This window comes from Felis catus, chromosome A2, assembly GCF_018350175.1.
Source record: "Felis catus isolate Fca126 chromosome A2, F.catus_Fca126_mat1.0, whole genome shotgun sequence".
In the NCBI taxonomy this organism is placed as follows: domain Eukaryota; kingdom Metazoa; phylum Chordata; class Mammalia; order Carnivora; family Felidae; genus Felis; species Felis catus.
Genome location: NC_058369.1, coordinates 169,219,560 through 169,245,199, shown reverse-complemented (window position 1 = coordinate 169,245,199; position 25,640 = coordinate 169,219,560). Strand labels below are relative to the sequence as shown.

General features: G+C 47.7%; 1 protein-coding gene across 1 annotated transcript in view; it reads left to right on the top strand.

Moving 5' to 3' along the window:
• Positions 1–9,165: 9,165 nt before the first annotated feature.
• Positions 9,166–25,640, top strand: part of VIPR2 (vasoactive intestinal peptide receptor 2) — a 70,775-nt gene continuing 54,300 nt past the window's right edge. Inside the window, exons 1-2 of the mRNA XM_003983257.5 lie at positions 9,166–9,357; positions 11,444–11,543. Of these exons, the coding sequence (XP_003983306.1) occupies positions 9,295–9,357; positions 11,444–11,543 (163 nt within the window). The 5' untranslated portion in view covers positions 9,166–9,294. The remainder of the gene's footprint in view (positions 9,358–11,443; positions 11,544–25,640) is intronic.

Sequence of the window (25,640 nt, the reverse complement as noted above, 5' to 3'; positions counted from 1 at the left end):
GAGAAAGGGAAATCCTCTTACATTGTTGGTGGGAATGCAAACTGGTGCAGCCACTCTGGAAAACAGTGTGCAGGTTCCTCAAAAAGTTAAAAATAGAATTACCCTATGACCCAGCAATTGTACTACTAGGTACTTGCCAAAAGGCTACAAAAATACAAATTTGAAGGAATATATGCACCTTGATGTTTATAGCAGGATATGGTTCATATCAACCATAGCCAAACTATGAAGAGAGCCCATGCTCATTGACTAATGAATGGATAAGGAAGCTGTAGTGTGTGTGTGTGTGTGTGTGTGTGTGTGTGTGTGTGTGTGTGTGTATGCCATCAAAAAGAATGAAATCTTGCCATTTGCAACAACATGGATGGAACTAGAGTATATTATGTTAAGTGAAATAAGTCAGTCAGTCAGACTCTTAATGATAGAAAACAAATTAGGGTTAATGGAGGGAGATAAGTGGAGGATCGGCTAAATGGGTGATGAGTATTAAGGAGGGCACTTGTTATGAGGAGCACTGGGTGCTATATGTAAGCAACAAATCACTAAATTCTATCCCTGAAACCAATATTACATTATATGCTAACTGTTAAAATTTAAATAAAAATTTGAAAAAGAAAAAAATGGTAATAAAAAAGGGAAAATAAGGTAAAATCAAAAAGAACATCCAGAGGAGGGGGGGACTCCTACAGTTAATATCATACTTAATGGTGACAGACTAGATACTTCCCTAAAATCAGGAAGGCATGAATGTCCCATCTCACCATTCCTATTCAACATCATACTGGAAGTTCTAGCTAATGCAATAAGACAAGAAAAAGAAATAAAAGGTATACAGATTGGGATTGAAGAAATAAAACCATTTTTGTTCACAAATGATATCGTTGTCTATGCTGAAAATCCCAAAGAATCAACACAAAAATACTTCTTACAACCAATTAGTGACTACAGCCAAGTTGCAGGATACAAAGTTAATATACAAAGGTCAACTTCTTTCTTACAGAGCAGTAATGAACAATTGGAATATAATTTACCATTTATATTAGCACCAAAAAAACCCCTGAAATACTTAGCTATAAATCAAACAAAATGTGTACAAGATCTGTATGAGGAAAAGTACAAAATTCTGATTAATGAAATCAAAGGAGAACTAAATAAATGGAGAGATAGTCCAGGTTCATGGATAAAAAGACTCCATATTGTCAACAGGTCAGTTCTTCCCCAGTTAATCTGTAGATTCAACACAATCTCAGTCAAAATCCCAAAAGTTATTTTGTGGGTATGGACAAATTGATTCTAACATTTATATGGTGGCAAAAGATCCAGAATAGCCAACACACAATTGAAGAAGAAACAAGTCAGAGGACTAACAATACAAGACTTCAAGGCTTACTATAAAGCTATAGTTATCAAGACAGTGTTAAAGTAATATGTTAAAAGACAAAACAATTAAAAGAGTAGACAAATAGATCAGTTGAATAGAATAGAGGGCCCAGAAATAGACCAAGCAAATACAGTCAACTAGTCTTCGACAAAGGAGGAAACGCAGTTCATAAAGAAAGGGTAGTCTTTTCATCAATAGTACTGGAACAACTCATTCACATCCAAAAAAAAAAAAAAAATGACTCTAGACACATATTTTACACCTTTCACAAAAATTAAGTTAAAATAAATCACAGACCTAAATGTAAAAGGCAGAAGTATAAAACTCCTAAAAGTTAACACAGGAGAAATTACAGATGACCTTGAGTTTAGTGATGACTTTTTATATACAACACCAAAGCATAATCCAAGAACAAAAAAATTGGTAAGTGGGACTTTATTAAAATTAAAGAATTTTTCTCTGTGAAGGAAATACTAAGAAACTGAGAAGACAAATCACAGACTGGGAGAAAATGTTTGCAAACCACCTATCTGATAAAGGACTAGAATAAAAAAGGTACAAAAAAAATTTTTAAGTCAACAATAAGAAAACAACACAATTTTTTTTAATTGGCAAAAGATCTGAAACAGACACTTCACCAAAGAAGATATACAGATGGCAAATAAGCATATGAAAACATGCTCTTCATTATATGTCCTCAGGGAAATACAAAATAAAACAATAAGATACCATTACACCCCTCTTAGAGTGGCCAAAATCTGGAACACTGATAATGCCAAATGCTGGCAACAGAAACTCTCCTTCATCGCTGGTGGGAGTGCAAAGTGGTGCAGCCACTTTGGAAGAGTTTGGCAGTTTCTTACAAAGCTAAACACACTCTTACCATATTATCCAACAATTCCACCTGTAGGTATTTACCTGAATGAGTTGAAAACTTATGTCTACACAAAAAAACCCACTCATGAATATGTATAGCAGCTTTATTCATAATTGCTAAAATTGGAAGCAACCAAGATGTCCTTCAATAGGTGATGGACAAACGTGCAGCCAGACAATCGAATGCTATTCCATGCTAAAAAAAAAAAAAAATGAGCTACCAAGTCTAAAAGAAAAAAAATGGAGGAACCATAAATGCATGTTGTCATGTGAAAGAAGCCAATCTAAAAAGACTATGCACTGTATAATTCCACTATGTGACATTCTCCAAAAGGCAAAACTATAGAAACAGTAGACTTCACACCTTAGTTAATAATAACATTGGCTAATCAATTTTAATGATGTGACACAATAGTACAAGATGTTAATAAAGAGAAAACTGGGGCACCCAGCTGGCTCAGTCATGTGACTCAATCTTGGGGTCATGAGTTTGAGCCCCACATTGAGTGTATTATGACAACCTTGGAGGAGGAAATTACAGAGGTGGGAATTACGATGATTTTGGAAATTGTAACCAGCAACTTTCTAACAAGTCAAATGAAGAGTGGAAACTTTGGTGGCAGCAGGAATATGGGGGGACCATATGGTAGAGAACGCTATGGTCCTGGAGGCAGTGGAGGAAGTGGGAGTTATGAAGGGAGAAGCCAATACTGAGCTTCTCCCTATTTGCATGGGCTTCTCTGTATAAATTGGAGAGAATGAGAGCCCAGAGGTAACAAAACAGCTTCAGGTATTGAAATAACAATGTTAAGGAAATTCTTATGTCAGTCATGCATAAACAATGCATGATGTGGAATGTGAAGGGGATGTCAGAATTGTGTCCTTTCTACTCAGTTTTACTGTGAACATGTAACTGCAACCACACCTTTCCAGATGCATCTTACACACCACCACCATGCTTCCTTTATTCTGGGGAGAGGGGGTAGGAGGGCAAGGAACAGGCCCCTCTCCGGTGTTTCTGAAGGCTGCTGGTCCAGGCTCAGCTCAGGGCTGTGTGAAAGAACATCAAAGGCGACTCAGCCAGTTATGTCAGAATTTAAACTCAAAGGCCAAAAAAGTACAATCAATTACCCCACATTTCAAAGTGAGGTGCTAGACCATCAACAGAAGAGTTGCCAAGGGAATGACCCCAAAGACTCTGCTCCAAGTTGAGTGGGAGAAGAAGGCCAAGAAGGCAGGACTTTTAGAGGACAGCCCCCACTGACACCGCCCTTCCCCATAAGGGAGCAAGGGGACACCTCCCCTCCCTCAGACCAAGTATAGCACCTCAAGCTCCATCTGGGGAGCTTGGCCTGTGTCCTCTGAAGGAAGTAGGAGTCACTCTGACCCCCAGGGAGTCTGAAGGTGAGGCCACATCTGGCAGACTGCCCCATTTGGCAAAACAAAGGGTGTGTTTTTATTCTCCTTAGCCAGGGGTCAACTCCCATGGAATATCTTGAAACTCTTCCTTTCAGGCAGACAGACTAGAGAGGAAAGGAAACCCCAGTAGAAGGGAAACCTGTGGGAGCTGCAGGCATCCTGAGAGGCATCCTTCACGTAGAAAGGGCTACAGCTGAGGGGTCTCCAGCATTACTGGATCAGGGGAGGCCTGAGGAACTCAAAAAGCAACCCGTGCTGTGCCAGTAAGTAGGGCTGTCTGACTCTTCCCACCCTCCCTCTGGCCTGGAGGATGCCCAGCCTACAGTGGTAAAGTCGTGTGGAGGCTCCTACCCCACCATGCTGTGCACAAGACTGGGCTGGGAGAGAGACTTTTTATTTTTATTTTTATTTTTAATCCAAGTGAGTTATCATATAGTGTAATAATGAGTTCAGGAATAGAATTTAGTGATTCATCACTTACATGCAACAACACCCAGTGCTCATCTCAACAAGTGCCCTCCTTAGTGCCCATCACCCATTTAGCCCATCCCCCCACCCAACACCCCGCCAGCAACCCTCAGTCTGTGTTCTGTATTTAAGAGTCTCCTATGATGTGTCTCCCTCTCTGTTTTTATTTTGTTTTTTCTTCCCTTCCCCTATGTTCATCTGTTTTGTTTCTTAAATTCCATACATGAGTGAAATCATATGATATTTGTCTTTCTCTGACTTACTTCGCTTAGCATAATACACTCCAGTTCCATCCATGTTGTTGCAAATGGCAGGATTTCATCCTTTCTCATTGCCAAGTAGTATTCCACTGTATATATAAACCACTTCTTATTTATCCATTCATCTGTTGATGGATATTTGGGCTCTTTCCATACTTTGGCTATTGTCAATACTGCTGCTATAAACATTGGGGTGCATGTCCCCCTCTGAATCAACTTTTTTTTATCCTTTGGATAAATACCTAGTAGTGCTATTGCTGGGTCATAGGTAGTTCTATTTTTAACTTTTTGAGGAACCTCCATACTGTTTTCCAGGATGGCTGCACCAGTTTGCATTCCCACCAGCAGGCAAAAGGGTTCCTCTTTCTCTGCATCCTCACCAACATCTATTGTTGCCTGAGTTGTTAATTTTAGCCACTCTGACAAGTGTAAAGTGGTATCTCATTGAAGTTTTGATTTGTATTTCCCAGATGATGAGTGATGTTGAGCATCTTTTCATGTGTCTGTTAACCACCTGGATGTCTTCTTTGGAAAAGTGTCTATTCATCTCTTTTACCGATTTCTTCACTGGATTGTTTGGGTTTTTTGGTGTTGAGTTTGATAAGTTCTTCATAGATTTTGGATACTAACCTTTTATCTGATATATCATTTGTAAATATCTTTTCCCATTCTGTAGGCTGCCTTTTACTTTTGCTGATTGTTTCCTTCACCGTGCAGAAGTTTTTAACTTGATGAGGTCCCAATAGTTCATGTTTACTTTTGTTTCCCTTGCCTCTGGAGACATGTCAAGTAAAAAGTTGTTGCGGCTGAGGTCAAAGAGGTTGTTGCCTGGTTTCTCCTCTAGGATTTTCATGGTTTCCTGTCTCACATTTAGGTCTTTCATCCATTTTGAGTTTATTTTTGTGTATGGTTTAACAAAGTGGTCCAGGTTCATTTTTCTACATGCCACTGTCCAGTTTTACTCAACACCATTTGCTGAAGAGACTGTCTTTATTCCATTGGATATTCTTTCCTGCTTTGTCAAAGATTAGTTGGCCATGCATTTGTAGGTCCATTTCTGGGTTCTCTATTCCATTCCATTGACCTAAGCGTCTGTTTTTGTGCCAGTAACATACTGTTTTGATGATTACACCTTTGTAATACAGCTTGAAGTCCAGAATTGTGATGCCTCCAGCTTTGGTTTTCTTTATCAGCATTACTTTGGCTATTCAGGGTCTTTTCTGGTTCCATACAAATTTTAGAATTGTTTTTTCTAGTTCTGTGAAGAATGTTGGTGTTATTTTGATAGGGACTGCTGGGAGAGAAACCTTTTAAATTAAGCAGTTGAGAGTTGTTATCCCACAGCACCGGGACTTTACTATCTGGAAAAGAGATCCTCACCAGAAAAGGACCTAGGGCTGCCAGGGTCTCACAAGGCTGCAGGCGTAAAGGGAATTTACTCTAAATGAACCCACCTCGCTGGATAGGTCAGCTTTGGCTGAACGTAGGAAGGGCCGGAAATGGCACGGGCAGACTTGCAGCCCAGATGCCACTAACCCAGCCTGGGGCTGAAACCTGGGTTGTATCTGTCCATCCAGGCAGCCAGAGCCAGGAGTGGGGCCAAGGGGGACACATCCCCAAGGCAGCACTTCACATCCATATACGTTTAAAAACGTTTGCATAGGCTCTGCATGGCTCATATTTGATTTTTATCTTTGTCATCATCTTGAGAAATAGGCCACACACGTGTCAGGAATTCTACTCCACAGCTTGGGAAAATAATGCAATCTTATGTGGCACAATGCACTGAGCATTGGCTCTGTGCCCCAGGGTACCCTGAGGTACATAGAGCATAAGGAGCCATGCTGCTTGGTGCCTATAGGAACTGGAAACCACAGGAGACCCATGGGGTGCAAGGCCAGGGTCTAGGCCCAGAAGGGCATGCCTGTGACCGCCTTCTGATCCCCCTAGACACACAGTTGTGAGCGGGCAAATGACTAAAAGTGTTCTTCAACACCCCAGGCTTTTTTTAGGGGGCAAGAGGAAGTACATGTTTTCTTGAAATCTAGCATCCAGGCTTTTAAAAGTCACACAAATTGGGATACAGCAAATGGTGAATTTACTCATAGGTACAAGTTAACAATGGCCTTGGGGGGTGTGGGAATGACCTCCACCCAAGCAGATATGGTGCCCAGAATTACTCGTCTCGGCAGAGGAACCAGAAGGACTTCAGAGTTATGTGTATTCAAAGCTTACTTTCCTCTTTTGGTATTTCGTTGTGAGCGATTTCACTCTCTTCTGACCAGGAAGATCTGAGGCTTCCCCTCACTGAATCGATAGGTTTCTGGGCTTCTAATCTGCTCAAGCTTCCACCATGAAAGCTTTGGTTCTCTCCACTCAGAGCTGAGCCTGGAAAATCCAGGGGAGCCACAGGCGAAACAGTGCCAGAAAATGTGTGCTGTGTGGGCAAGGGAGTGCTGGCAGAAGAGGTGTCCAGGCAGCAGGTGGGGAGGGCAGCTGAAATGTGTCCTACAGTTTCCACCCCCTCCTGGGTGCCCTCTCCACTGGCAAGTGCAGGTGCCGAGGGCAGGTGTGGTCAGAAGACCTGGGGGAGCAGGAGGCAGAGGTAGGGCCCTTGTGACCAGAGCCCAGGATAGGGACCAACACTTCTGCAAGGCATCAGCGCAACACGGTCAGTAAGTCCAGTGCCAGAGGCCCAGAAAACTAGGCCAATGCTGCACCGCATCAGGCCCCCACATAGTAACTCCTCTCCCAGCTCTGAGAACACATAGGCCCTTCTTCAAGGAAAGTGGGAAAATTCCTGGGAGAGTGCGCATTTATCCAAAAGGGACAGCACCACCCATCCCACCATCATGGGGAATTCTGAACAAGGTAAGAACAGTCAGAACTAAAGAACAGTTGGCTGTGCGTGCCATCTGCAAGGTGTATAATTGTGGCTCTCATACAGTATGGATTTTGCTCCCCATCGGGTTGATTATCTGTCAGGTTCTCAAGCCTCCCAAACTGGCCACAGTTCATGATTTCTCCGATGCTGGCAGCACCTTCATTGTTCCTTGTGCTTCTGCCCAAGGTCTTTATCTGAGATGCTTTCCACTCTCCAGTCTTGGTCTCCCACCTGTAACCATTCCTCTGAAAGGTCACACTTAAGTGTCCACTCCTCCAAGCCCCTCCCACAAAAAGCCAACTCCTCCTTCTCCCATTAGCCTGTATCTCATTGTCATCCCGCTTCCTTCATGTCAGATGAACTCAGACATGGGAAGACACCTTGTGTCTTGCCCTGAACCCGATGCAGTAATGTTTAGAGTGTAGGCCCTCAACAACAAAACATATATGCATGCATTAATGATCTTGGTTCTTACAGCCACACTCTGAGGTGGAAGGCAGGTACCCTTATTCTCATTTACAAATGGACATATAGCTCAAAGTTCATTGCCTTGCTCAGGGTTGAATAGTGGGTAAAAGAAATGTTTGTCAAACTGGACCCAGGATCAATAAGCTTCTAGACCCCAAACTGCACACGTAGAGCATCCAGATCTTGGCCTCTCCTATTGTTCCCAGCAGAAGGACAGATGATAGACAGACAGACAGACAGATAGATAGACGATAGACAGACGGGTGATAGGTATTAATGGATGCATGTAGGGAGGGGGAGGAGTGGTCAGAGGACACAAATGATAAAAAGCTAATGAGGTAAAACTTTAATAGCTGAATCTAAATAAATGATGACAGCTCAGGGCCTGGAGCCTGCTTGGGATTCTGTGTCTCCCTCTCTCTCTGCCCCTCCCCTGCTCGCACTCTGTCTCTCCCTCTCTCTCAAAAATAACCATTAAAAATAATTTTTAAAAAAATTTTAACGTTTATTTATTATTGAGAGACACAGAGAGACAGAGCATGAGCAGGGGAAGGGCGAGAGACAGGGAGACACAGAATCTGAAGCAGGCTCCAGGCTCCGAGCTGTCAGCACAGAGCCCGACTTGGGGCTCAAACCCACGAACCATCAGATCGTGACCTGAGCCGAAGTCTGATGCTCAACTGACTGAGCACCCAGGTGCCCCCAAAATAATTTTTTAAAGGGTGTTCTTTGAACTTTTCTTATTCTAACCTCTGTGTAAGTTTGAAATTATTTTCAAAGGAAAAGTCAAAACCACAACAAAATTATCTGTTTCATTCTTCATTGCTAGCTACCCAGCAACTAGCTGTAATGCTAAAATAATCCATTGGGAAGTTTAAAGCGGACGCGATGCTTCAGGAAATGCTCATTTCTGTCTCAGGCCTCTGCACCTGCCGGCCCCTCTGGCTTTCACCGCTGGACGCAGGCAGGACCTGCCACCAGGGGGAAATCTGCCCAAACCCAAACGCACTCTGATTTTCCTCTTAATTTCCAGTTGCCCCAACCGGCCCCCACCCCTAGCCCCCTCCCCCGGCTTCGAAGGTAGCACACGCACCCTAACTGGGTTTCTGGACACTTTCCTGGGCGTCTTTTCACTTATTATTTAACAAGGAGGACACAAGTGGGCGCAAACCCATCTCGGTTCACACCTGGAGCCTGTTCCCAAAGGGGATCACTCCCCAGTGGCTCTTCCCCTGACCTCTCCACTTGGGGTCGGGCGGGCACTGCCAGCGCCCGGCCCCCCGCCGCCATCTCCTTTCCGCTTTCCCAGCGGCTGAAGGCGCGAGCGGGGGCAGGGGGTGGGGCGGTGAGCGGGAGGAGGGGGCGCGGGGCGGGGCCGCGGGCGCGGGGGGCGGAGCCGCGGGGCGCGGGGAGCAGCGGGGTCCGGCGGGGAAGCAGGCGGCCGCCCCACGGCAGCTGCAGGGCGCGCGGCGCTCGGACCGCGGGAGCCGGGGGTGCGCGCCCGCGGCTCGGCCCATGCGGGCGTCGGGGGCGCGGGGATGAGGGCGCCCGCGCTGCTGCCGCCCGCGTTGCTGACCTGCTGCGGCTGGCTGCTCGCCCCGGTGAGTGCGCCCCGCGACCCGGGTCCGCGCCCTGGCTCCCCGGCTGCGCTGCCCTCCCGCGTCCAGGAGGTGGAGGGTGGGGGGTGGGAGCTGGCCCGGAGACCTCCGCCCGCCCGCGCGCGCCCCGCCCCGGGTCTGGGGGAGCTGCGGACCCTTCCCCGCGGCTCAGGGAGATGCGTCTGTAGCCCCGGGTTCGCGGGGCGCGGGACCCAGCTTCCTCCAGGGCGCTGGTCCCGGCGGAGCTGCTTCGGCCGCGTCTTCCCGAGGCGCGGGGCACCCCGAGCGGGGTCAGGGGACCGGGCTGAGGCCACCTGCACGGGCTTCCCCCGCCGGAGGGAAGTGAGGAGTCCCCCACCTCCCGTAGTTGCTCCGGGGTGTCACCGAGGGACACGCTGTGGCTAAAGAAAGTTTCCTCTCGGAAAAATACCCTTTTCGTCGCTACGAGAGCACAGCAGGAAATGATGCCCTGCAGAGCAGTTTGTTAAATGACTGTATTAGTGGGACATTCCTGTCATTTGAAGACCTTTTAAACAAAATTGTCAGCCTTGTGTCTTGCTTCCCCCGTAGAGCGAGGCCGTTGTGGCCGGTTGAGTGCGTATTGCAGCCGGTCCCGGCCCCACAGAGCCCCAGCCCCTCCTGAGGAGGTGAGGCCGAGGGCGGGGCTACGTAGGTAGGGAGGTGGTGATCGCACTGCTTAGGGGGCAGAGAACCTACTAACTCCCCTGTCTGGTGCTCAGGCTTAGCAGGCCTCTCCTCCCTCAGAGGAAGGCGGTTGGACAAGACCTTTGTTAGTGATTTTAATGCTTTGAAAGAGCCAGCGAGTTAGAAGTACCAGGAGTTATTCTGGCTGATGCAGCTTTCATTTCTAAGATGCCCCAAAGTAAGTCCTTGCTCTGCATGTTCCAAGAATGTCAGGAACCACAGTGTCTTTTTATACCTTGACAAACATGTTTTAAGTCAACATAACTTTCCTAATTCTGAAATGTAAACCATTGACTTGTTCAGATAGGAAGGTACAATCTGTCTGAAACCAGGAGTTTCTACAGTTTGGTGGTTGTCCGGAAATGGGCTGCAGGGAGGCGCTTGGTGTCTTTCTTAAAATGAGGGTAGATGTGGCGACAGTATCAACGTTTCCCTCTTAATTCTGTTCAGAAACTGGATTCCTGGTTAGAGTTCTAGCTGACCTCTTTGATAGTAGGATAATTAAGTATAGATGGCCATAGTATACTACCCAGAGCATGACTCTCTTAGAGTAAAAATAAAATTTTGGTCAGACACGGGAGGGGGTATGCAGCCTGCTGTGTGAGCACTTGGGGTGGGGGAATAAAAACAGAGAACATTGGATTTTCATGAAAGCAAATCAGAGAATATTTTCTTCTAAGGCTGAAATGTGTCGTTTTGTCTTTTCACCGTTAATGGGCAATATTAACTACACCTTTGGTTCCTGCGACCCGTTGGGAGGGGAAATCAACCACCTCTTGTTTGGTGGCAACCACAGTGACGCAGCCCTTCCCACGCTTCGTCTCCCTGCTTACCCCTCTGATCGTCCTGAAAATCTTCGCACCAATTCCAAAGTTTCAGATGTGATCTGCAGTCTCTACGAATAACGTTATCCTATTAGAGCTCTGTTGAGATGCAGAGGTTGTGGTCCTTAGGTGAGGCGTGTAGGCGTCTGGGCTAGCGTGTGGGCATTGAGAATGGTCTGTGAGGAGATATGTACATCCTTTAATTAAATCAAGGACCACGAAATGGAGGGCTCCGATACTGAAAGATGATTAGGATCAAAGAGCTTTATTACTGCCAGATTAGTACCAACATCATACAGTGTATGATGTTAGTAAGCTGTTTTCCTGCTCAGTAAAAAAAATATTTTATTAGATTTTATGTTTGTTTTAGAATTCCTTCACAAAGTGAATTTGTTTTCATAACCATGCCAGAAATATGAAGGTGACTGCTTTTAAATGAGTGTTATTTGGGGAGCACTTTGGAACCGAAGGGTGTTTTATTTTATTTGGTAGAACTGTTGTTTGACTTTCCTCTTCTGGTGGAATTTTTAGTCACTTCCATTTTTTTAAACCTTGACCAGGTGAACAGTGTTCACCCAGAATGTCGATTTCATCTGGAAATACAGGAGGAAGAGACAAAATGTGCAGAGCTTCTAAGAACTCAAACAGAAAAATACAAAGGTAAGGTAGTCACGGGGTGAGTGTGATGGTCCTAGCTAGATAACCTGACGGGCAGATAGCTGATGCCTCACTCTAAACATTGAGGTTTTAAGGTCACCTGCGTCTTCACGTAAAGGTCTGTTTCCACTGTTTTCTAATGAATGCTGGTAAAACTCCTATGAATATTAGGGGCGGCAGAATCCTTCACACAATAAACCTTTTGAAAGAAAGCCGTAATCCTTAATAGTAACGGTATCCATCGTTTAACATAACAGCAACAGTTACTGAAATAATTTCATGGGCATTGTTATGCTTTGCAAAAGCAACTCCCATTTCTACGGAATGAGTATCTGATTTCTTTCCTTTAAAAACTGTAGTCACATCACAGATTCTTTTTGTCAAATTAAGAATGGTGGAGGAGCGCATGGGTGGCTCTATCAGTTAAGCATCCGACTCTTGATTTTGGCTCAGGTCATGATGTCATGGTTCATGGAATCAAGTCCTATGTTGTGCTCCTTGGTGAATGCTGAGTGGGGAGTCTGCTTGGGATTCTCTGTCTCCCTGTCTCTTTGCCTCTCCCCTACACACACACACACACACACACACACACACACACACTGACTCTCTCTCTCTCTCTCTCTCTCTCAAAATAAATAAATAAATAAACAGTAAAAAAAAAAAAAAACCCACCAAATATATTTAAAAAAAAAGAATTGTGGAAATGTCAGAAATCAAATAAGAAAATGAGACTTGTGTTTTCCCAAAGACGCTATTGTGTCTAACTAACCCCTGTTGTGAATACCGTGAATTTGCTCCTTTTATTTTCTCCAGGTCAAAGGACACATGCTGGGACCACATACATTCCAGTTAGACACACTCCAGGTCTATAAACTCAGAAAGGTGCTGTGACAACACCCAAATTATAACAGTAGCAAAAACCTTTTGTCCTTCAACTTTCTTTTTCTCTGTCCATTTTCAAATTAAAATCAAAGTAAGACTATGTTATGTGTTCAAATAGTTTAGTGTCCCGCAGAGGGACTTCAGACCAGAGTTACAGACACGGGCTTTGTTCTAGACCAGCACTGCCCAGAAGAAATAGAATATGAACCACATAGGGAATTTTTAATATTCTAGTTGCCACATTAAAATAAGTTTTAAAAATGTGAGATTAATTTTAATATACTTTATCCTAATACTTGTATCCAAGTCATTATCATTTCAACTAGTAATCAATATAAAATACTGATGAGAAATTTTACATTTTTCGTATACTAAGTCTTAGAAACCCAGCCTGTATATCCAAATACATCCAAATCATTATCATTTCAACTTGTAATCAATAGAAAATATTGATGAGAAATCTACATTTTTTGTATACCAAGTCTTAGAACGCCAGCATTTATTTTGCTGTACAGTTTGGACCCGCCACCTTTCGGGTACTCACCACAGCCAGTGGCTCCCATGCTGGACAGTATGGCACCAGACCTCTACTAACATAGACATCCTGTGCTCTTTCTGGTCCCTTCTGGAGCCTCCGCTTGCTTGGCTGAAAAATGAGGTCTGTGACCCCAGGACTCCTCCAGCCTTAAAGATCTGTGATTTTGGTAATGCACAAATGGTCCTGAGGCCACATCTTCCAAATGGTCTGGTAGAGCTGTGACCAGAGAAAGGCGAATGAAGCAGCTCAGCCCCACAGCAAATGTGGACCAGGCGTCACTCCTGTGCAGAACTCTATGCTGACCACGAGCCAGGTGTGAGGACAGAGGAGACACTGGTTCGGCCAGCCAGAACCTCAAGATGAAACAGTCGTCATGGCCACTGAGGTCTGTTCCCTGTGGTGAAAATTAAGAGATTTAAGACAAATAAATGCTGAGAAGAGACAGACTTAAGAATTGTCTGGTGAGTGGCCAGTGGACCCAGGGCCCTGCAGCTCCGTCCACACTGCCTCCTGCATGAAGGGGGATGGAATGCTGTCTGCTGCATCCTCGGTAGGTGACCCTGGGCTGTCCACAGACTCCTGGACAGTGGGAACTTTACCCCCTCACGCCATTATTGCACAGTCAAGTTGTTGACGTGTTCTGAGGCTGCCCACAAATGGCGTTCACTCACTGGCGTTAATTTTTCTCCTGGAGCATGAACAGACCTGCTTCTTCATGTGAGTTCTTCCACTCTTCAAAGGGCATTCATTCACAGGCTCCATGGGGCCGAACACATCCAATTCCTGCAGACTCCCCAGGCCCTCTGCCATCCGCTGTGGATATGCACAGACACTCCCGAAATGCGGGAGGGAAGATTGCCTTGACGTGGCTGGCACATGCCCACAGGTTGCATTCGATTTCATGATTGTTGATAGATTGTTTGCAGACAACACACCTGTCCCTCGCGTGCATCTGGGGTCTACTTCCCTCCCCTTGCTTCTCTCACAACTGATGTTTTAGGGAAAAGCTCCTAGAATGCTTAGTGTGGCTTGTTTGTCACTCTTGATTTCCCACATTCCTCAAGAACATTTTGTTAACAAATAGAAAACTGGCACTGTTTCAGTGGGCAGCAAGGAACACTTAACATTTAAAAACTAGAATGTGGCTCATGACTTCCCTTCTGAGGAATCCCATCACAGTTGGCCAGGGGCTGGCTGGATAATGGACAAAGCAGGACAGAAGGGGCATCTGTAAGTTTGTGCCAGTGACTCACCTCATGGGTGCTCTGTGGCGGGAAACGAGACTAGTTCAGGGAAGTTAGGTTTTCCGCCATTATGAAATAGGATGTTAACTATCCACAATCAGGGTTTTTTTAATATATGAAAGATTCTTTATCCCTAGTTGTCTCACATAGATGGAGTGTGGAATTCATTGGTTCAAAACAATGTCCTTTTAGTTTTACTCTGTTCCAAAGGCACGGGTCTGACCCCTAGTCCCTGGCCAGTCCTTCATGAGTCTCAAGTGTTGGCCTAAGAGAGAGCTGGTGGCCGTGTGGCAGGGCAGGGGCAACATGGGACGGTGGGGACGTTGGGAACTGTGGATGGCAGCTCCTCCTTACGACCCTCAGTTGTTACCGTGAGGAAATGCAGGTGCCAGCCTGCCCAGTTCCCGTGTTCAGAGAACACGGAAATGCAAACTTATACATAAAATATTCCAGTTTCTTAAGAGTTTGCAACTAGTTCTTTTAAAAAGTTTGGCAGGAGACAAGCAAACCCCCTCTGGGGCAGACAGACACTGCCTGAAAGCTGTCAGATTCTTGCATGTGACGGTACGAAGACGGGTCAGGACGTTTCCAACGTTCATTAGGGTCTCCTTCACACGCCCTTCCTGCCTTGGTCTTCAGGGTCTCAGAGGTGATCTGTCTGTGACCCACACCAGATGGCTAGACGGCAGTATCTAAGTAAGGGCAGAGTCTTTGAAAATCACTAAGGTCACCTTGACATCAGCTGGAGCAGAGAGAACATGGTAGTTTTAGATAGAGGCCGTCACACATCTTCCTTGTGTGGAGTGGTGGAGAAAAGTCCCTCGGTTTTCTTGCAATGACAAAGTGTGAGTCCTTAGACATTTTCTTAAATTGAAAATTTTTATTATTACTATTAGCTCTATAGCAAAAATATCTGCGTGTGACCCATTTCACCTTTGGGTCTGCAGGAAGAGCCCGCTAACAGGCCAGCTGCCCTTCAGGAGACAGGTGGCATTGTGACAGTCCTTTAGGCCTGGCCACCCGTCAGCTTCTGTAAAGAGAGACAATTTGTGTTCTAAATTCCTTTTTTTCTTACTTTTTGAAATATGCAGACCTCAAATGCCAGGGTTATAGATAGTAAAAAGTCACCAGAATAAAGACACTGTACATGAGGTAAGCCAGGAGCAGAGCGAAGGCATTCTGATCGGATGAAAGTGTACGTTTGCTCACTTTCGGCAAAAGTAAAAGTGAGAGGAGACATTAAGCGTCCGTAGAATCTACTTTTAAATTTGTAGAATTCAGAAATTGGTGTGAAAACAGAAGCAAAGAAAACCAGCTTTCAGTTATAGTAAGGTAATTCGTATAAATCTGACAAGGAATTCTTTTTATTACATGCTGAATCTAAAACAACACAAACACATAAATCCAGAGAAAATAAACAATTTTAATTCTAAACCCCTTTAAAGGGTTCACTTTATAAGGAAGAAAAGCTTAGGAAGTATTTAGAGCTTTGCCACTTAAAATTAATTCATCGACAAGACTAACTTAATGCTCCTAATAGACGTATGAGGCCTTCCGAGGCCACAGGTGCCTAAAAATACAGCTAAAATCCGGCAGTGCTCCCTAGCGGTGGCCCAGGCTGACCTGCGTGGGAGGGCATGAGTCAGCTCCTGCAGGCTTTGCCTGTGCACAGATCGGACAGGAACTTCTGTGGGACTTTGTATTATTCCTGCCTAGACCTGGAGGGGTGTGGACTGTGTCTGAGAGGAGCAGAGGTGGCACCTGGGTTTTCCTGGCAGCTCCACCCCCTGAGCTGGACCATGAAGGTGCCGGGCTGAAATGGCCATGATGGCAAATGTCAGCTTAGGACCAGGGCCATGGGAAGCGCTCCACTGGAAGACTTACTTTTCTCTGACTTTTTTAAACAAAGGGTGCTTACTACGTTAATTTTGATCGATGTGTCAAGAGCTGTGAGGGGTTTGGAGTCCCCATACTTGCAAGCTAACCAGTTGGGCCGCCACGGTTTCACAGATGCCTGCGGGCCTGGGACCCTGGGTCAAAGACAGCAGGCCTGGGACCCTGGGTCAGAGACAGACTTGACCGCTCCCAGCAAACAGGCAGCTGGGGTGTCATGTTCACATACTCCCTTCCCCCAGATCCCACAGGACTGACGCGGTGCCCGCGGGCAGTTTGTGTCACAGCTGAGGAGCCCTCAGTGTCACGGGAGGCTGCTGGCCCTCCCGCCCAGCCTTTGCTCCAGAGAAAGATGCTCTCTCATTTACTGGGGTCAGCCCAGAGGGAGGCACTGTGCCTGTCCATCAAACCTGTTTCACAGACATTCTCAAAAAGACAGTTGGGACAAAGCTGTCAGCACTCGTCCCAGGACAGCGGCTTCTCAGTAGGCTTGAATGTCCTTCTTCTTCTCCACAGCATGACTGTCATGACCACGGCTCGCAGTCCCCCCACGCTGTCCTCAAGGGGGAGAGGGCATTTCGTCCCCATCACGGCCCAAGGCCTTACACAGTACTTGGCATTTAAAAAGATACTGAATAAGCTTTTGCTGAACAAATTAATGAAAATTTTCACATTAAAAATTAAGTGATATATGCACATGAAAAAATACCATTCAAAAACGTGTCTAATGGTTAATGTTCCCCACTCCAAACCTCCAGCACCCCTCCCTTACCTCCTAAAGACCGTGCGCACACAGTGTGTAATGTGTCCCCGTTTCCCTTTTGTACAGACGTAAGCCAGGCGCCACGTACCCATACACTCCGGTCTGTGCTCGGTCTTTCTTTTTGTTTTCGACTTCAGCAATGTATTTGGTCACGGCTGTGTATTTAAATATTCTATTAAGAGATGCATAGTGTTCTAACATACTATTCATCCGTCTGTCCCAGGCTCCTGGGCTTTTAGGGAGCTTACAAGCTGTGCTCTAATGCCTGCATTTGTTCATGTGAATAAAATACTTCACCAGCGTTTGACGGTGGACTTCAAGCCACTGATCATGAAATTGAAACATTCTCCTCATGTGACTGAATAACTTGTTAACAGCTTTCTTATTTCTGTGATGGTTTTGTCACATAAAATGTAAGTGATTACATCCCATTTTACGTCTCATCTCTTCCTTGCACCTTTTTATCACAAAGGGAACTAAACCCTTTCAGAAAATCAAGTGAGGAAGCTGTCTCTTCTGCAGACTCTTCCTGGATCCCCACCTGTCCGAGGCACCTGTTTCTGGCCAGCGTGGCCCGTGCACAGAGAGCCCTGCTGTCACATGCTTCATCTGCTTTGTGGTTGTCTTTCTCCCTGCAGAGCACGAGCCCTTGAAGAGCAAGCTCCATATTCGTGGCTTTCTATCCCTGGTCGTTACAGACACGCGAGCAGATGTGTAAACAGAGTACCCACCGTCTTCTATTCATGTGGGTCTGAAGGGAGGCATTCTGGAAGTTCACGGCATGGCCAAGGAGAATGCAGCTGCCCTTCTGATGTCAGTGTGGTGCTAGAGGCCCGCTTCTTCCCCCTCCCCTCCCCACTGACATGGTGGGCTCTTGTTCTAGTCCAAATATCTCTTTGGGCCGATAGATTAAATAGCCTGATCTGTTTTTTCCCATTGAACTGGGTCTTTTTTTTTTCTTGACTAGATTTCTCGTAATTCTAAACTCCTTAGAATCAGCTAGTAGCCTTGGTTATATAAGTAATCAATAATCATTTATTGAATTTTCTGAAAGTAACGACTCTAAGTTTACTTTTTACAGGAAAAAAATCTCACTGAGAAAGATTCTACCTTGAATTAAATTTTTATGTTTAGACTCACAACAGAAATCGTAAACAAGAAATCGGTTTCTCGTAAGTGAGATACCTGCACACCTAGAAGCCACGGTGATCGCTGATCTTATTTGGAAGAAGAAGCCTATAACCTGAGGTTAAATCCCAGGAAGGGACTTCGAAGTGGGCTCACACTGCACTGATTCAGACCAGGGTCACTTCTCCTGTCCTCCCTTCTAAGACCGGCCCAAGTCCCTTGGTGCTGGTGACCCCAAGGCTCAGCTCAGCGGCTCAACAATGGCCTTCACTGCTTCTGCCTCTTCGCTTCGTGTGTTCCCCTCTAAGCCCAAATTTCTTCCTTCCCCCAGATTCTCACAGGACCAGTGGCATGTTCTCCTGCTCTTCTGGTTGGTGGGAATTGGGCTGTAAAGCTGGGTTTCTTCTCCAGATGACCCTGGCATCACAAGTTCTGATTCGACTGACGTTCTGTTGTTTCCCGTTTGCGCGCCCATCACGTGCGGTGTGTACAGGCAGGAGTTTCTGCAGCCTGCTGTCTCTGGGGTCTTTTGCCCTGGCATGAGAGCCCTGTGGAGGCCCCCAGCCCCCCCGCACCTGTGCTCTGTGCACACACGTCAGACAGAGCCACGGTTTCTGCCTGGCGCTGGCTGTCCTGGCACGGGGCCAGTGCTGCCATTGGAGGATGGAAGGTAACGAGTATCACTATGGCATGACCCCCTCAGATCCTTGGTGGATTTTCTCCTGCACGGTTTTGATTGTTGGGCAGCCCTTCCTGACAAGGACTTGGAGATTTGAAGGTGTTCAGTTGCAAGGCTTTGTAGGGTTTTCTGGGTCAAGCACCAATTCTGGGGAGCTGCTTTGAAATGCCCTGTGGCCAAGCCTCTGGTTTTGAGCGGCTGCCTTGTATCATGGCATGAGTGAAAATGAGGCTGTCTTGTCATTTGCGGACACATTGGCTGAGTCTGTCTTTCATTAATTTTTTCAGCATGTTTTTATTGAGTGTATACCAGGAAGGAAGGCATGAAGCGAAATTGGATGGAACATGATCACCCCCTCTCGGAACCCCAAATCACGTCCCCAGCGGCATGGGGTGAGCGGGGATAACAGGGCTTTGAGTCAAAAGGTAGTAGGATTTCTGAAGGGAAACCAGAGAATGTAGGCATACAATAACATCGTTTACTTGGAACCAGAAACTGACAGTGATAGAAAAATGATTAAGGACTTACATCATCTTTACTCAGAGATAAGACAGAGTGAGGGTGGGTGGGAACACTACCAAGAAAAATTGATGCTTTTTGATAATAAGCTAATCAGTGGCCAGTATTTTGCAAATTTACTACACACACTTTATGCACAGCAGTCCTCCTGTTCAGTGACGTCATGTGTCCTGTGTCAGACCTGGGATGGATTCACTCCCACCTGGCGGCTCCCAGACACCCTGCCACCAGGCCAAGCCCTTTTGCATCTCGGTATTGCTTCTGTCATGACAGTGAGCACACACCCTCTTGTATTGCAGGCGTCCCTTTTCCGGGTTCCTCAGCCTCTTGGCACAAAGGCTTCTGCTGGAGGGACCCTTCCTTTCTGGCACGGATTGATCTGAGAAGCACAGGCTGTGTGAATTCCACCAGTGTGCAGGGCAGAGGGAGGCACCAGGCATGCTGTGTCCCTGAGAGGCTGGGCCATGTCTCAGGACGAAGGAGGCAGTTGTGCACACGGCAGATGTCAGGGCAGCCCTCCATCCTGATCTGGATCAAGGCGCGTCGAAGTATAGAAATGCGAAAGAACATTCTGAGAGTCTCGTCCAAAGTTGGTGGCAGACAGAGCCCAGGTCCCTGGCCTCCTAGTCAAATGCTGTTTTTACAAAGCCATGTTTGGTATCTTAGCGAGAACATGCTTTAGAAAAGGATTTTCCTTCCTCTTTAGTGTCTGCTTCAAAGAGACAGGAGATTCCTTTGACACTACACGATCTATTAGCCGAGACTGTGCCTAGGTCTCTTGAGTGCTCACTTTAACTGTCAGCATGTTCAGCTGAAGCTACCTCTTTGCATAAGGGATTCCATCATTTGTGAAATCAGCATTTCCTTTTCTCTGGCCTACAGTGATGGTTTTGAAGTTTCGGGACAGGACCTTGATTGGTACCTTGTGCCTTTGGCCTTAGTTTCCTCATCACACCCCTGGTGGGGTCCCTCAGTCCTCTGCTCTTCTGTGTGGACATAGGCCTGTCACCGGCTGCTGTGGTCTTTCTGCAGGTGGAGACCGGGAGGTCCGGGATGACAGATCCATGGCCCAGAGCATTCCCAGACGTCTGCACCCCCCTGGGATGGCATGCTTACTGTGACTCAGTCAGCAGTGCTCTGGCAGCCCAAGAGCTACTTCCAAAGACTCCCTCCCTCCTATCCCAGGGAGATATTAACACAGCTTTTTAAATCTGTGACTTCTTCACAGCTCCCTCCTTTCCTGCGGAGAGAGGACAGAGGCCTGTTTGGGAGGGCAGTGGGGGTGCAGCCAGGATGCCTGGTGGGGCCCTGCCCACGTAGCCCCAGTGACAAGGGCAGCACATCCTTCCTACTGCCCCTTCCCCAGCACTTCGGCTCTGTCCTGTGAGCCCCTGGGCTCAGTACCCTGAGACACTAAAAGATCCACGCAAGCCCGTCTGCCTGCTCCTCAGGAGTTCAGAGGAGGGAGTGTTTCCACTGGGGGGCTGGGTGCTGGCTGTGTTCTCAAGCTCCAGGGCTTGGACCAACAGTGAAGGGGAGAGACACGTGTTGGGAGTGCAGGGCGTCAGCCCGGGGAAGGGCTAGGAACAGGGAAAGGAAAACGGAGTTGACCCCCAGCCTGGATTGCTGAGAATAAAGAGCCTACCGAGGGATTCTGGAAAGTGAGCTGCACCTCAGGTAGGCTCTTGGGGCAGACGCTTCTGAGAGGAGTCATTAGGGTGGCCCTGGGAGCGGAGCAGCCTGCTAAGTGAGTAACATCCCAGGGGGCACATGAAGGTGTCCGCTGTGGGGGAGGAGGGGAAGAGCCGTTGCCACAGATGGTGCAGCCAGCAGCCCAACTGCAGAGAGATGGCGGCCGGGGAGGCCCTGGGGGCTGGACGGTGCGAGTCAGCTGCCCTCCAGAAGTGCAAAAGGAGCATGAGACAGAGCTGAGCGCCGAGGAAGAGGTGCCTTGGGGTGGGGACCACTGAGTCCACGTGGGAGCCGAAGAGAGAGGCAGAGGCAGAGGGCCGCTGAGCGGGTGGGACCGTGTTTGGCAGAAGGCCTTGCGTGCAGACGCGGGCTCAAGGGCAGAGCTGAAGGAAGAGGCGGGCAGGGAGGACAGGGTGAGGTATCAGGGGCCCCCACACCCCCGGGGGGATGGGGCCGAGGAGGTCACCAGACCTGGACTCGGGGCACTGGCTGGCAGACACTCGTGGGGACCCTGGCGGCCGTGTCGTACCGGCCCTCTTAACAGCTGCACTTCCCACAGCGGCCGGTCCCAGAGGGAGCTGGAGGCACCCTTGGCTTGGAGGAGCAGGGCCGGGCGTGTCTGTGCTTGGGCTGGTTCTCACACCCAGGGTCACACTCCGCTGTGCGCCTGCTGTGCTGTGTGTGAGGACGATTTGTCACGCTCCTCATAACACTGTTCGATCTATGTCCTGGAACGATCCTGGGAAGTCACCCAAGTCCCGATCATAAATCTGTGGAGGATTATCCTGGGAATAACATGGCAGGAGGCCCAGCATATTAGCCTCTCAGCAGAGCGGTGCCCTGCCCCGCCTGGAGTTCACATGGTCCCGACTTGTCGAAGACATTGGGAGCAAGGCTTTGGAGAATTTTTGACATTTAAGGAAACAGAGGCTGCTTGTAAACGGCGATAACAGCAAACACTTCAGTGAGTGAAAGGCACAAGCTGGTTGACACGATTTAGCACACGCATCAGTTTCCCTAAACCGACACCATTTTAGGGCCTTACACAGGCTTCTGAAGGCAGCCTGAGGAGGGTGTGGGTGCTGCCCTGGCCTTTGAGGTGTTGGCGGCCCATCCCTGGGCAGCGGTGCTGACCAGAGGGTCCCACCCACAGGCATCAGATTCACTCAGGCTCAACTTGGAGGACATTCTGATGTTTGGGATTTATTGGATTTGGCATATTTTTAAATTTAAAAAAAAATTTTTTTCTTAATTTATTTTTGAGGAAGGGAGAGAGAGAGACAGAGCATGAGCTGAGGAGGGGCAGAGAGAGAGAGAGGGAGACACAGAATCTGAGGCAGGCTCCAGGCTCTGAACTGTCAACACAGAGCCTGATGCGGAGCTTGAACCCATGAACCGTGAGATCATGACCTGAGATAAAGTCGGACACTTAACCACCTGAGCCACCCAGGCGCCCCAAATTTGGCATATTTTTAAAACACGTGAGTTCAAACTTGATCTCTTTTTTGAAAAATCCTTTTGTTTGGTTAACAGCCTTGGTTGATTCTGGGTTTTGAGTCTTGGTTTAATGTGAGTTTGAGTCCCAGAATATGACTCTCACTAATGGAATCAACCTGCACCACCAACCCCAAAATAAAACTTTCCTGCTTCCAGATGCAGAGTTTCAAAGCGATCTATTATCAAAGTGCCATCCAACGGCAACGTCGTAGCAAATGGTATTTCCAGACCTTAGTTGTAGTTCACCTCCAGGCTACTGAGAAGGGCATTACTTCATTCGGCACCCTAATTAGACAGAATATTGGGGTATCCTGGCATTGTCTGAAAAATACCTTCCCTGTAAAATATTCCTTGTAGCACCTTAAATGCCTCTGGAGTCCAGGTCGGCTGTGGGACCTGGGTTTTCTAATGTGTAAAATTGAGGTGTCTCACAAGTGACCTACGGAAGCAGTATGGCCCCAGGGCCTCATCCAGGCCTGCTTAGCTGTTTCTTTCAGGGACCTAAGGCTTAGGGACCTGCTTTGTGGACTCGTGCACAAGCCCCAGGAATGATGAAGCACAAGTCCCCAGGTGATGTCTCTGTGGTGTATTCTCCTGCTGTATCTTGGTCAAGGCCCTCCTGGCAGAGGTAACTCGTGATAGTGCAGCCTTGGGAACATAGTAGCTGCTCACTAAACACGGGTTGAAGAAATGAATACTTGTTACTGCAGATGATAAGAGGGCGTGGCTCATGTCAGCTACAAGCCTGTTACATCACGAAGAAAGTGCAGGCTGTTGGTTGGACAGTGTGTTGTTTCGTTTCTGCCTCCACGGACAACAGACAGCTAGGTTGTCACCATGCCCCAAGCTTGTTCTATCAACTTCACTTCCAGACCCTTCCGGGAACACGCTTCTGGCGTGTGCTTGTCTTTCACCTACACTGATGGTCTGTGAATGTCCAGAGCACATTCATTAGTCCTGAAGAGTTACTGCATTGGCTACGTCCCCTCAAAAGGCCCCTTTCTGCTGTGCTGCCAGTAAGCATTATTTTCATCATTCCTGATTGCAACACTGTAAAAACATTTTTTAATGTTTATTCACTTTTGAAAGAGACAGAGCATGAGCAGGGGAGGGGCAGAGAGAGAGGAGACACAGAATCCGAAGCAGGCTCCAGGCTCCAAGCCGTCAGCATAGAGCCCAACGCAGGACTTGAACCCCTGAACCGTGAGATCATGACCCGAGCCAAAGTCGGACACCTAACCGACTGAGCCACCCAGGCGCCCCATGATTGCAGCGTTTTTAAAGCAGCATTTAGCACCATACCCAGCTTAGCAAATGCATGGATGTGTCTTGCCGTATCTTACTGGTAAATATTTTAAGAACAAACGATGTAAATATGCATCCTTAGAACAACAGAAAGAAGGAATCCCTCATCTAGTAAGACTTGATCATCACTTTTCGGGCTCAGATTAACTAGGGTTCTGCAGGACTTAGCGTAACAGGATATTTGTAATTGGCCCCCGAACTGGCAACGTGCAAAGATATATACAAGGAGGAAACCAGAAACCCAGGGAAGGACTGGTGGGAAAATTTAGGAGTGGGAAGTGTGTTTTGGAGCCTCCGGACCCAGTGGCAGGTTTACCGGTGATTCTGTCCACTGTCCACAGGGCTGGGAGTCTGGACCTGCTGGGCATCTCCAGGCAGCTTCCTTTGGACTTTGTCAGCCACACTGGGGAGCCTTGTTTACAGTAAATGCTGAGACGAGCCCAGCACGAAGTGTTCTCTGCTTCTGGCAGTGCTGGAGGGAGGACTGCCGTGTCTCTACCTCATGCACTCTGAGCTCAGGCCACAGAGACCCTGGGGTCCTTCCTGTGCTGTGTGCTCAGCTCAGGCTCCTGGGAAGCCCTGCCTTGAGTGTCGGGAAGTGATCTCTGTGTGTATGGGGGTGGTCTCTGAGCAGAAAGTCAAAGCTGGGTAGGGAGGAGAGTGTTAAGTTGTTGCCATTTCTGCCCATTGAAGACTCCAGAAGCAGAATTAGGTCTGAGAGCAGAAATTACAAGTAGCCCAGTTTTGACTGCAGGACATGGGACAAATCTTACAGTGACCTGAGGCCCCGAGGTGGGAGGGTTACTTGATGATGTGCTGACCGCCACTGGGAGAAATTAGAGGGTCCAGAGCTGCCCGTTGGGGCTACATCTGGTCCTTTGAATCCTGGGTGCCCACCAGTATGTGGCGTCTAGAGTGAGGGGAGAATGCTGGTCACAGAGTCTTCCTGGCTCTGGGGCTCTCGGAGACTTGTGTGTGTGTTCACCTGTTCGTGAGCACCTAGCAGGAAAGGAAAAGCTCGTGTCCCCTCAGTGAGCCTGGTGCAGCACGGCCCTGGGGCCAGCTCTGTGGGGCCAGCAGGCAGGGGCTGGGCAGCAGTCGGCTTGTCCGGGGATTCAGGTCAGAACAAATGGCTGTGTTCACAGACAAAGCACTGTGTACAAAAGGTTTCTTCCAACTAAATTGGTGAGTCATTCCATTGAACTTTCAGTTCTTTAAATTGATAATAGGCATGGAGGGGGGCTGGAAATGGGAAACAGATCAATGACTTTGATGACCAAAAGGAAGAGACCATTACATAAGAATTTTAGAGCTCAGAGGATCTGTGGAAAGCTCCTAGGTGGCTGCCAAGCCATGCCTGTCGGGACTCCTCCAGTTCTCATTCGGATGGGAGGGACTGAGAACACAGTTCACACGGCCCAGGCATTCCTCATGGCAGGCCGCATGGTGAGGCCGCATGTGCTGCGGGGCTCTTGTCTCAGCTTTTGTCTGGTTCATCCTCGTCCTACAGGAACAGAGTGCAAAGCGGGGCTCTGTCTTCAGTCAATAACAATGAGTGAGCCCACTGAAAGCAAAAGGGAGCAGCTGCTTTGGAGGCGTTTTCAGGGCCTATGGGATGAGTCCCCATGAGGGCACAGGCCACTGCCTCATCCCTGAATTCGTCCTTGTCCTCTGCCCAGGAGCCGGCCTGCAGGGTCCAGGGGCTGTGGCTGAGAGACAGAAGCTCTGTCCGACTGCACAGGGAAGGAGGGGGTGGAGGTTTCCACCAAGAGAGGCTCTCAGCCTTCCAGACACACTGGGCACATCTGCCCCTTGCCCGCCCAGCCCTCGCTGCCCCTGCCACACCACAGGCCGCTGGCTGCCCATATCTGATCAGGAAACCAGACTGTGCCTCAGCCCACAGTCATCAGAAACTCGAGGGGCACAGCCTGCATTTCCCACTGGGCAGGCACGAAGGGAC